This window comes from Carlito syrichta, unplaced genomic scaffold, assembly GCF_000164805.1.
Source record: "Carlito syrichta isolate Samal-C Ts95f unplaced genomic scaffold, Tarsius_syrichta-2.0.1 Scaffold305645, whole genome shotgun sequence".
Taxonomy (NCBI): Eukaryota; Metazoa; Chordata; class Mammalia; order Primates; family Tarsiidae; genus Carlito; species Carlito syrichta.
In genome coordinates this window covers 772,433-786,349 of record NW_007249741.1, presented here as the reverse complement: position 1 = coordinate 786,349, position 13,917 = coordinate 772,433, and the positions used below count along the sequence as shown (strand labels likewise).

General features: G+C 34.0%; 1 protein-coding gene across 1 annotated transcript in view; it reads right to left on the bottom strand.

Annotated features, from left to right (window-relative positions):
- The window catches only part of LOC103264319 (dachshund homolog 1), a 420,253-nt gene that overhangs the window by 41,716 nt on the left and 364,620 nt on the right, over positions 1-13,917 (bottom strand). Inside the window, 1 exon segment of the mRNA XM_008061964.2 lies at positions 5,581-5,732. Within this exon segment, the coding sequence (XP_008060155.2) occupies positions 5,581-5,732 (152 nt within the window).

Genomic DNA, 13,917 nt, shown 5'->3' with positions numbered 1-13,917 from the left:
AGTTAAATCATTGAGCAAAAGGTCACACTAATGCTGGTCTCACTTGGACATGCAGTATCCAGCAAAATGCTGTGGCAACAATGTGCATTACAGTAAACAATCGAAGGTTTAAAAGAATGAATTTTTCTCTACGGGGAGATCAGTTCTCAGGATATTGAATTTGGATAATGACAATTCTAATGAAACACATATTAAGCTTACTCTGTGTCACTGCCACGATAAAGACAAGGTTGTTTGGCCTCAAATTTTTTTTTTCCACAAGTGAGACATAACAGTTTGTTATAAGCACAAATGTTTTTGTCTCATAAAATGATCTATTTTGTAAATTATTTTCAACGTTTTTCAGAGAATGAGTCTATTTTTTTAAAAAAAGGGCACTGTAATTAATCTAGCAATGTTTCCACTATTTATATAGCTTAGAGAGTATAAATAAATATCTGCTTGCATAAGAAGACTTCAAGTAATATTGGCAAGAAAGAAGCATTTCTTAATAAGCTAGGTAGATCCTAGAGAAAAAACTTGCTAGGTCCATATTTAGATTATATACAAATTTCAAAATTAGATGACATGTAAGGTTCCTTGAGTATCACTGAAGCTTATGCAGCATAATTCATGCCCCATAACATGTTGCATCTAATGAGACTAAAATACCCTAGATGAAAAGAATTTTATGAATGACCATTCTAACCAAAATCTTTTAGAAGCAGGAAAACTGAACTCAATAAGGACTGGGTGACTTACTGAAAATCCCAAATAGTTAGTTGACTAATTAGATCACAACTACTCAGCTACTTAATAATCTTTTTTAAAAATTCTTTTACCATTTACCTAGTCTTTTTCAGGATTAAAAGGAATAGTTTCCCTTGAGACCAGGAACTTTTGTAGACAAACAAACAAACAATAGTATAGTATCAACTGACATATTCTCACAGAAGCATTTGCAACAAAAGATACAACTATAATGTTATGGTTATTGTTCTCTGAAGTTGATGTACCACAGACACAAAGGGAAGAAGAGGATATGATATGGAATTACGGCCCAAAATGGAAACATATAAGACCCACATATATGATCTTAGCCTTCTTATATTTTGAAGTTAAGATTTCATTTTGTTGGAGTTTTTGGAAAGCTTTTATCCTAATTCTTTTGTCTAAGTCTATCATAATTAAAATTATGCATTAATAATGTAAATGAGTAAACTATACATATCTTTTAAATGTATAAAAAATTATTTATGACACTGAAAAATAGAAAATTGAAGATGGACAATTAGAGTATAGTTATAGTCAATATTGGACCCCATTATATGACAGTGGTTCCATAAGATTATGATAACATATTTTCACTGTATTTCTCTATATTTAGATACACAAATAGTTACCATTGTGTTACAATTGCCTGCAGTATTCAGTACTGTAATGTGCTGAACAGGTGTGTAGCCCAGGAGCATCAGACAATACCATAGACCTTATAGCCTAGGTGGACAGTAGGCTATACCTTCTTGGTTTGTGTAGGACACACTATGATGTTTGCACAACTACAAAACCACCTAATGGCACATTTCTTTGAACGTATCCCACTCATAGGAACACATGAGTATATTTTAGTTTTATCCTTAAATTTATTTTAATTTTCTCTCCTCAAACACGGAAATAGAGAATACTTATTAGATACCATAGCTGGATTACGTCCATGAATTAAATTATAGTGTATCAATCTGGGACTGTTTTATCATGGGTTTTGTTTTTTTTTTTTTTTGAGTTGGAGTCTCACTCTGTTGCCCAGACTGGAGTGCAGTGGCCGCTCCCGGCCACCGCAGCCTCGACCTGCTGGGCTCCGGCAATCCTTCCGCCTCAGCCTTTGAAGTAGCCGGAATTACAGGCTTGCGCTACCACGCCCGGCTGAGTTTTTGATTTATTGTAGAGATGAGGTCTCGCCAAGTTGCCCAGGTGGGTCTCGAACCCGCGGGCTCAGGCAATCCACTCACCTCAGCCTCCCAAAGGCTCAGGATTACAGGCTTAGTTCCTCCATGTAGACAATCTATAGCAAACCAAACACTAGCAAATATACTTACAAAAAATAGCTTCAATGCTAACCTCAACCTAAGAAAATTTAATTTTCTCTACCTTTACTTTACATGTTCACTTTTTACTTATATTTATTTTAATATTTATAAGCCATTTTGACATCCTTTTGTAATAAGATAAGCAGAGTAAGTAATTTGCTCAGAATCCCATTTACAAGTAGGCTGTATTTATAGCAAGTGATATACAGCATGAAAGTTCAGATTGAGAATAGTAGGTAGAGTTGTCTTTGAGTATGTTCAAGTAGTAGCCAGTGCTCAGAAGTGTCACAGTCAGTTATTTGATGCAAAAATTTTAGTCTTCACATAAAATTTCACAGGAAATTCTCCATGAACATGTTTGAATGAGGAAGCCATGATGAAAGATTGACCACATTGAAAAAAACAAAAACAAAAGAAATCCATGTAAAGTAAACCAGTTCTAAAAACTAAAGCATATCTATATCCCTAACTGAAGTAAAATTAGTATGCTAAACTTTAGATCTCGCTATTATCATTTTAAATTTCTAAAATACTTTACATGTCAAGAAAGTAAAACAGCTGAAAATGTTAACAAAAATCTGGTGCCTAGTTTTCAAAAATTTTAATTTTTAAATATATATTTAAAAAGCTCAATATAGTCTTTTTCTAGAGGTCTTCTTTTAAAGCTCAAGAAGTGTCATTTATACAAATTTAACTTTGATAGTGATATCATGGAGAGGGCATCTTTAGTAATCATTACAAATTTAAACATTTAGAATTTTCAGATTATAGTATATCATACAATTAAGTTATCAACTATTAGGACAATAACAATTTATAAAAACATTATTTTGAAGGATATTTTGGTTACTAATGTTAACAAAAAATAACATATCTTCAAAAGATAAGGAACTTTAAACTTATTACACAAAAAGCGTGTTACTATTTTGACATAGGAAACAGAGAACCCCATTACATATAATGGAAACTGTAGAGGAAATTGAAGTAGGCAGAATGTAATTACCCAAATTAGAATTTGGACAGCAAACACATTTATACTGTCTGCCTAATAATCCAGGGTCATACTGTCTCAACATTCCATACTATTCCCAGGATACCACTATAGCTCAATAAATGTGGCAATAATAAAAAAAACTAGCATCTTCAACCTTTTGTAAAATAATGTGAAATCATTACTGATCGTAAATGTGTGTATGTGTATGTTTGCATACATATGTATGTATGTATATAGATATATAATATGTATGTACGTGGAACTCAGTAAGATTTTTAATTTCTATTTTACCTTGTGTGTACATATGCATAGGCAAATGCACATACATGTTTATTAAATATATACAAATAAACATATAATAACTGCATCTATATGCACACATACAAATAAGTAAGACTGAAGTGGACAGGCCCAGTTTATTTTTGATGAAGTATTCTTATTTTAAGCCTTCTAACTTTTTCAGACCCTGATTCTTATCATTTGGGACTAGAAGTAAGTAATTTAGCTTGTTTTAACTACTGTTCTACCATTAACTCTTGCTAAAACATATATTCAAAGTATATGGTTTGAAAGAAGAATATATTAAATTTAGAGCCACCTTCAATAAGGAATATGTCTAAAATCTGTGTGCCTTAAAACCAGGGTTTTCTTTTCTTTCTTTCTTTTTTTTTTTTTTGAGTTGGAGTCTCACTCTGTCGCCCAGACTGGAGTGCAGTGGCCGCTCCCAGCCACCGCAGCCTCGACCCGCTGGACTCCCGCGATCCTTCCGCCTTAGCCTTCCAAGTAGCTGGAACTACAGGCGCGCACTACCACGCCCGGCTAATTTTTTTATTTATTTTAGAGATGTCTCGCCTGCCCAGGCAGGTCACGAACCCACGGGCTCAGGCAATCCACTCACCTCAGCCTCCCAAAGGCACGGGATTACAGGCTGAGCCACCGAGCCCGGCTCTTCTTTTTTTTTTTTAAAAGAAATAATTATGATTTGGTGTGATATGAATAACATTCCTAGTCTAAGTATTTGTGGCCTAGGATGGGTGGATGAATACACCAAACTAACAGTATTTGACTTTTTGGCAGTTACATAAAATGTGTAATTGTGTAAATTGTGTGCCCATGGGTAAAACTCACTCTTCAAATGAGTGTGCTGGTTTATATTGATGAAACACAGAAATGTTTTCTCTGCTGAAATTGAAATTAAATCCTAACTGGCCTGCTTAAAGTGCTTTTAGCTAGTGAAGATACAAACAGCTTTTCCTTTACTTTATATGGAGTTGCATACATGAGAAAATGAAATAAGATCTCAGAATTTAAGTTCAGAAATGTTAAGAGATACTTTCTGAAGGCATTTAACTTAACAAAAGTGATTCACTAAAAGCTCTTTCTTATAGAAAACAATAAGTAAGTAAAACTTAGGACAAATTCTTTATTTTAAAGTATAGTTAACTTTTTGGCCAATGTTAAGTTTGGGATGGATTTATGATTTATTTCAATTGCTAAGGTATAAAACATTAAAGTTGAATACAGTTCTGGAGAATCTAATTCGTTTTAAAAATGCATATTAATAGATCAGAAGATACGTTATATTATAAGGCCTTCTGTTATGTTCTTGGGGAGGTAAATAAACTTATTTACATTTCTACTGGGAGAAAGTTTACTATGATAGGATGAGTGCACTAAAAAATATCAATGAAGATGGAATGCTACAGTAAAAAGAAAAATTTTTTTTTAGGAGCTACAAGTTTGTGCCTACTACTTACTAGCTACTCCAAATATGAAGTACAAGACAAAAGTCTCCATCTGGGATCCACATGATCACTTCATGTGTGGGCAAAAAAATTGTGCTTTTTTCTATCCTAAACACTCTTATTATCTTGGCTCCATGCTCTATGTTATTGTTAACTGTAAGTATTTTTGATTCATAATGTGCTGTACATAAAATATACATCCTGAGGACCACATAGGAAATCCGTAGAAAGTTTCGTATGGCTTTTTGAAGTCTATTCTTTGAAGAAACCCTATTAATTGAAACAAACTTCTTTATGAAAGAAGGGGTTTTTTTTTTTTTGGGTTTCTTCTGTATTAGACATATTTAAAATGACTAAACATCATTTCCTCATGGAAGGCCAGTGGTTTAAAAATAACTAAATATTTATTACAACTAGTGTGCCATTGTATAGTGAATCAGACAAACTTAAACAGTAAATTCCTCTCATTAGTTGACAATAAAAAGAGCATTTAGGCAGAATAATTTTTAAATGCCCATGTCATTTTTATTATGGATATATATATATATATATATATATATATATATATATATTCACATATATACATATATATATCAGGATTTCTTAACCAATCTGATCAGTGTGACAATTTTATAATGTAAATTGCTTGAAAAAGTTTAATAGTCAATCCAATTAATGGATTAAGTTATAATATCATGAATTTTGGAAAAAATCTGCAAAAAAATCTAAACATGCATATTCCATATTTCTTTCTTCCAGACTAGAAAAGGCTTACCTGTATGTTCGTCAGAAGGGTCTCTATGGAAGACAGTCCATCAGGAAACAGAAAAGGAGATGGAAAACCAGGAGGTAGTGGTTGTCCATGCCCAGTTAGAGAAAGTTTGTCAAGGCTGTCTCTTGCGGTTGGTGTAGAAAGCGGGGTCTCATCTGTATGTGATTGAAACAAAAATATAGAACAAGTTACGCTTGTCTGTTTTTATTAGACCTCAGTAATGGCTTCCCTAGTGGTTTCCAGAACATTTATTGCAAATTGGTTCCTGCTATCAGGAGAAAATGCTTTCTGCTGAATTTTCTTTAATGAAAAAGCTGTGGAGATACAACAAGATAACATTAATGAGTAACTTTATAAGCCTTTTAAATGCAGTCTCTAATGAGACTGAGTTTACAGTGCCATAGAATCTTTTTAAAACAAATATTATCTCATATATAGTTGTGATAATATATTCAGGCTGACTTTATGGGCACCTTCCCAATTATCTCATTTTAGTTTGTTCTGTTTGGATTGACAATAGAATATTTCTGGAGCTTCATATAAGGAGAAGGCTTTGTATATTAGGATGTTTCTTTCTCAATTAACCTTTCCTTTATATCAGTGATTTGTTCAATGATATTCTTATGTAATTTACAAAAAAAATGTACAATGAAAATCTTCTATTTCACATCTTAAAAAAAGGATCGAATCCAAGTATATTTTTCTAAATTTTAACTAATTTACTCATCAGTATTAAAACTAAAGATTTAGCTCTTTTGAACTTAAAGATTTTTCCTTCATACTGAAACATTATAGCTTTTATGGATGAAAAGGGGTGTAAAGAAAGTAATAAAATACAACTTCCACAACAATATTCAAAAAATCAAATGAAAAATCCTCAAAGATAAATTAGTCTTTAATTTGTGGATTGAGTATTCTTCAACATTTTAAGCATTTTAGAGTAATACCTGAATATAGATTCTCACAGTGAAATCTCTTTATTCTGTTTTTTATTATTTAACCATTTTACAGTTTCATATAAGACAGATACACGTTAGGGTTTATTTTAGTTTATCATACTCACAGAGAAAATTTTATTCATGGCGGGATCCTCAATTTTATAAATATTTTCATATTTCACCCCAGGAAAATTAATCAGAGCAATGTATTTGCACAGTCCTGATAGTATCTCTCAATTTTGCAAGTGGCTAAAAACTTCAGTCCACTTCCCTTATGCTTATAATTTGATTCCACTGTTCTTCTCAATCATTCCTTTATTTTTTCATTACAACATCTAACCACACAACACGTTTTCCAATTACCTCTCTCTGGGGCAGAAATATTACAGAAGCCGCCACACTTGCCTGTCCCTCACTAATGTCAGAACAAGTTACATTCATCTCCCTTACCTTTCCACATTTCTAGTTAATGAACCAAAAGGAAAGAAAGGTTGGGGAGGGGAGTAATGGGCAGAAGGCTCCTGTTCACTGCACTCTTTTCACACCCGCTCACTCCTTAGAGGCAGCTTCTCCTTCCACTCCCTCTGTTAACTTACTGAGACAGATGATCTGAGGTAGCAGGTACTAGAAGAAGAAACAGATCAGCAACTGAAGTAGGACTCGTGGTGTTGTCATTTTTTAAAAAAATCACACTTGTCACCAGGGTTAAAGAAAGACAGCCGTGCAGGGGCAGGGCTGCTGCATGGGTAATGTGAGCAAGGTGATCTTGGACACCACTTACCTAGCTGTCATAAATTACTCTTCCAAACCAAGGCTGCTAGTGTTTCCTCATAATAGCTCCGGAAAAGCCCTTTTAAAACATCTATGTGCATGTGAAATTGTTTAAGAATGGAGGGCAATATTTTTCGATCATCATCACCTTAGCTGTCATATCCTAAAGAAAATGTGGGTTAATAGATCATGGGCATAATAATTGCTTGTCTATTGAAGAAAGGCATAGAACCAGATGACCACCTGAGGTTGCTCTCAGCTTCAGAATCTATGATTCCACAATTGTTAAAGATTGTCCAAGAAAATAATCATATGTCTGTGTACACATTTACCCACATTTGATTATAAGTTCCATAATTCCCATGATTATTTGATTTAACTTCAATGCATTTCTGCTTAACTGTATTTGGCTGTTGTGTGAATTGAATCATTAAATCACTCATGATGCATACATTTATGTAGCCAATATTTACTTAACATAAACAATGTGCTAGACATTGGAGACAGGATGCTAAAAACACAAGCCAAAAGCCTCTAGAAGCTCATGTCGACTAGGGTGACTGATTCCAATTGTTAAACAACTAATTTCTATAGTTAGTAATACATTTTCCCTTCCATCATTATTTCTTTAGCGTCTCCATTTATCCAGTGTAAGATTAAAATTTTTCTGTGTACATGTGTAAGAGTGTGTGTGCAGGCATATAAGCATATATATATACATATATATATGTATATATATAAAACATACATATATCTTTTTGCAGTTGTTTTAATAAAATGCTTATCTTGTTGGTTCTATAGATTTCAGCTGTATGAAAATAGAGTATCATTTGTTACAAACTTATCTAAACGGATTCATTTATTTATCATTTTACATAGTGGCAATACAACATAAGGCAACGTTAACTCAATAAACAAGTAAGAAACAATCAAATTTAGGGCAGAATGACTGCTTCAGAATGAAAAAAAAAGTTCCTTAAGATCAATACACATTTTTTAAAAAAAGACAAACAAACTAATCAATGATCAGACAATCAAACAAAAATATTCCTTTGGACCTCATGACCCTATTATCTGAGAAAAAGTTGTCATCTTGTGGCAATTAACATCACAGAAAGCCTCATTTGGTTCTTCCTACAAAGACTGTAAAATTGGGAACATGGCTCTTCCTTTTGAAATAGAAGTGACCTTTGATATCCTAAATGTTCCAAGAAGATTAAAGCAAAAGTTTGAGAGGCCAGACAATGTGGAAGAGAGTTTGACATCACACAATCTCCACTGACTTCAAAGAGTGAATTATGATGAAGCACAAATTCACGAAAACTCTTATTTTGATTTGATATATCTGTACATATTGTAAGCTTATTCTTATAAATAAGTTGGTTTGCCAGATGCATGATTTTTGGATTATTACAGCGTTGGACAATGTAATTTCTGTTTTTAGGTGTTTATAAAGTATTTTACTTTAAAATAAACTTATGAAAAAGTTATAAGAATGGTACAAGAAGTAAAATGTATGTCCATGCCTACTCCCTGACACCTAGATATTTTATTTTTTTAAAAAAAGGGTTTTCACATAGGTAATTAAGCCAAGTATCTAGAGATGATATCATCCTGATTTAAGATGGCCCTGTATCCAATGACAAGTGTTGTTATATAATAAAAGCAGAGGGAGATTTGCAAGCAGAGAAAACACAGAGAAGGGGAGGAGGCTAAGTGAAGATGAGGCAGATAAAAGAATGTTTCAGCTACAGTCCAGGAATGCAGACAACAACCAGAAGCTAGATGAGACAAAGAATGGATGCTCCTTTACAGCCCTGGGAAGGAGATCCCCTCTGCTGACACCTTGTTTTTGGACTTCTGGCTTCCAGAACTGTGAGGCAATAAACTTCTTTGTTTTAAGCCACCAAGGTTATGGTTATTGGTCATGTCAGTCCTAGGAAAGTAACACAACTCAAATTCACCAATAGTTTACATCTTGCCACATTTAAAAAAAAGTTTTCTCTCTTTTCCTTTGTTGTTCTTTGTCTGTGTGTGAGAGGGTACATAAGTTTGAACCATCTTCCTTTATTAAGCCTTATAACTTTGGCATATGTTTCCTAAGTACAAGGATACTGTAACATAACTACAGTATGCACACAGCAAGAACAACATATGGAGAATGTTATTGTTTAATCAAATGCACATTCCAATTTCACTATTTTCGAGATGTTTTACAGCAAATAATTAAATAATAATTATTTTACTTTAAGTGACAAGCAACTTAATGAGTTCTCTTAAATTGTATTTTTTTAGAGACAGGGTCTCACTCTGCTGCCCAGGCTAGAGTTCAGTGACTGGATCAGATCTCACTGCAGCCTTGAACTTTTGGACTCAAGCAATCTTCCAACCTTAGGCTCCAGAATAGCTGGGACTACAGATACACGTCACTACTCCCAGCTAATTTTTTTTTTTAAGAGACAGGGTCATGCTATGTTGCCCAAGCTGGACTCAGACTCCTGGCCTCAAGTGATCCTTCAGTCTTGGCCTTCCAATGCACTGGGATTACTGGTGTAAAACACTGCACCCAGTTCCTTTAAAGAGTAATTTTTATGGGCATACAGTAGGCATGTATTAGCCTTTAAGATGGTCTTTGATGATTCCTCATCCTGTCTGGACTCTTTCCCTTGATCTAACAAAACAGAATACAACAAATGTGATGGAGTATCACCTCAGAGATTGAGTTATAAAATGTCTGTAGCTTCCATTTATCTGCTTCTTTTCTCTTGCATTACTTTCCATAGGTCAAGCCAGTTGTCATATCATGAGACAGCCCTGTGGAGAGGTACACATGACAAAGGACTGAGGGCCAACCCGGCTTAGAAGCAGATTCCCCCTGCCCATTCTAGCCTTTATGGTGTAGTCCTGGTTGAAAGGTTGACTCATGAGAGTCCTCAAGCCAGAAGCACACAGCTAAGCTGTATTCAGACTCTAGAGCCACAAAAACTGTAAAATAATAAATCTTTCTTAGTTTAGGTTTTGGTGTAACTTGTTATGCAGCCATAGACAACAGTATGTAATATCTGCTGGATATTCTGGCAAATTTAGAAAATAATTTGGTGTGCAGTTGGTATTAACAACTTCGGACATAACATCTTTATTCTTCAATTTTCTCATTAAAAAAATAGCAGGTTAGACAAGATGAACGTAGTCCCACACACATTTTAAATTCCACATTCTCAATTTTTTTCTTATAAAAATGCATAAAAATTATTTAAGCAGGGAGTTCATTGATAGTGATTGAAAAGCAATAAATGTATCAGTTTAGAATTAGAAATTCCAGCACTTTAGAAATTGTAAATTTCAAAGCATTATGGATATCTAGGTAATATCTAGAGAAGAATGAATCTTGCAAACAAAATTTTAGAGCAAGCTATTATTTACTTAGGTTTACAAACTTCGCTCCATAAGGTTTCTTAAATTATTCTGCTTTATTTTATTAAGTTAGGAATGCTTCAGTCTCTATAAGACAGGCGTTCCTAATGTCTGGAATAGCAAACTGGACGCAGCAAAGGCATCTTGCTAGTGGGGAGGAAAAAAACATTAAGTACTTTCAGAAGGCACATTAGCTAGGATTTCTTTTTTTTAGGGACTCCACATCTGCAGGGTCTAGAAGTTATGCTAGTTCTCTTGATGAATTATTTTTAATTCCTAAAAAATGAGTAGTCATTGACTTTAAGGATTCTGTACACACTGTTCACAATTTAAATGGTATGATTTGAGATTTTTCAACTTAAGATTTTTCAATTTCAAAGTGGGGTAAAATTTTTTGACATACTTTGAATTTTGAGTTTTGTTTTTTTTCCCCCAGGCTAGTGATATGTAATATATGAGATAATCAATACTTTATTATAAAATAGGTTTCGTGTTAGATGACTTTGCCTAACTGTAGGTTAATATAGTTGAGCACATTTAAACTAGTCTACGCTAAGCTGTAACATTTGATAGGTTAGGTGTATCCGGTGTATATTGGACTTGCAATATTTTCAACTCATGATAGGTTTATCAGAACATAGCTTCATTGCAGGTTGAGGAGGATCTGTATTTTAATTCAGTTACAGGGAACTACAATGGTTTTCTAAAGGAAAATGGAACAACACGTGTTACAATCTAACAAATGATTTCATATTTTAACAAGAAAAATTACCTACTAATATCTTAATAATTATAATATAAAAATATTGGTAATTAAAACAACATATGAGCAATTAGAATAATAGAAAACAAAATGGGAAACCAGAAACAAGAGAAAACTTGTTTTTTTATTTTTATTTTTTATTTTTGAGTTGGAGTCTCACTTTTTGTTGCCCAGGCTGGAGTACAGTGGCACCGTCCCGGCCACCACAGCCTCGACCTGTTGGGCTTACAGGATCCTTCCGCCTCAGCCTTCCAAGTAGCTGGAACTACAGACACACACCCCCACACCTGGCTAGTTGTTTTGTGTGTGATTTATTGTAGAGACGAGGTCTCACCAAGTTGTCCAGGTTGGTCTCGAACACCTGGCTCAGGCAATCCTCTCGCCTCGGCCTCCCAAAGTGCTGGGATTACAGGCTGAGCCACCGCACCCAGCCAAAAACATGTTTTTAAACTTCTAAAATGAATAAAGCTTGAAAAAAATTTCATTCTCATCATTTCATATCATGATTCTACTCATATTTTAAGTCACTTATCAATAAATGACTATCAGTAAGATTGATGCTTCCCTAGGACAAGTTTTTTTTCCCCCTCCAATCTTATCACACATAACAATTTAGCAGGATATCCTAAGGAACAATGTTGTTTAAAAAAATAATGAACCTCTACTCTTAAAATGTTTTCTTTCCTGTTAATAAAATCTTGGTTGTTATTTTCATAAGTAATCCCTTTGGGTTTGAATTATATATTCTCTTTCAAGTTCGTGTGTGTGTGTGTATGTGTGTATCTGATGTCTTTTATTATATCATAAATTCCAAGTAGAAAAATACTCAATCACTTTTACAAAACTGTACTTTCCAAATAGACTCATATTTACTCATTTTGATTTGAAGTAGACAATGTGAATAAAATGGAAAATATCTCCATATTTAATATTAGATCTGGGATTTTGCATGAAAACTCTACATTTCTATACTGGCAAAGTGAAAAAGAATGTTGACAAAAATTCTAGAAAATAAAGTACTTTCCATAAAGAAGCAAATAAATACTTACAAAATTATGAATTATCTTTGTTATCTTAATAAATTTTTATGACAAATGCACCGAAAGATAGATTTATAAGTATCTTAGCAAACTTAGCCATGTTAAGCTAAAAATTAAGAACTGGTCCTTGAAAAAAATTTGAAAATTACATCAAGACATAAGACACAGTTGTTAAAATTTAGCTCAGTCATAACCTCAATATGACTTTGTCTACTTTAATTTCTACTTTAGACATTTTGGGTTTAATTTGACAATATAAACTAATAATAAAGCTGAATAATATGATCTTAGAATATAATCTCAAGTCAGAAAAAGACAAAAAATAACAGATGTAGGTGAGGATGCAGAAAAAAATGAATACTTATACACAGTGGGAATGTAAATTAGTGCAACCTCCATAGCAAAAAGTATGGAGATTTCTTGTGGAACTAAAAACAGAGCTACCATTTGATCCAGCAATCCCACTCCTGGGTATCTACCCAAAGGAATAAAAAATTATTACATCAAAAATATACCTGCCGGGCTCAGTGGCTCAACCTGTAATCCGCGCCTGTACAATAATACAGTGATACAATAAAAGACATCAGCCTGTAATCCGAGGCTGAGGTGAGTGGATTGCCTGAGCTCACGGGTTCATGACCCGCCTGGGCAGCGAGACCTCATCTCCACAATAAATCAAAAAATCAGCCGGGCGTGGTAGCGCGCGCCTGTAATTTCGGCGACTTGTAAGGCTGAGGCGGAAGGATCGCCGGAGCCCAGCAGGTCGAGGCTGCGGTGGCCGGGAGCAGCCATTGCACTCCAGTCGGGGCGACAGAGTGAGACTCCAACTCAAAAAAAAAAAAAAAATATATATATATATATATATATATATATACACACACACATGCACTTATATGTTTACTACAGCACCATTTACAATAGCAAAAATATAGCATCAACCTATGTTCATCAAAAGATGACTGGAATAAAAAAATATGGTACATATATGCAATGGAATATTATTCAGGCATAAAAATGAATGAATGTTGTCTTTTGCAGCAATGTGATGGAACTGGAGGCTGTTATCTTAAGTGAAACATGTCAGTCACAAAAAGACAAATACTGCATTTTCTCATTAAAAATACAAGGCAAATAATGTGTATACAGGACATCGAATAGCGTGTGAAATGATAGACAATGGAGACTCAGAAGAGTTGGGCTCTGGGAGGAGTGTAGATAATGAGAAAATATTTAATGGGCACAGTTTATGTTACCTGGGTAATGGATACTCTAAAAGACCTAACTTCGTGACTATGCAATCTGTCCATGTAACAAAATTACCTCTGCATTCATAAATTGATACAGATAAACAAAGGAAGAAAACATGGTTAGGTAATCTTTTTCTTTCTATGTGCACCTTCTCAGGAAATAAGAA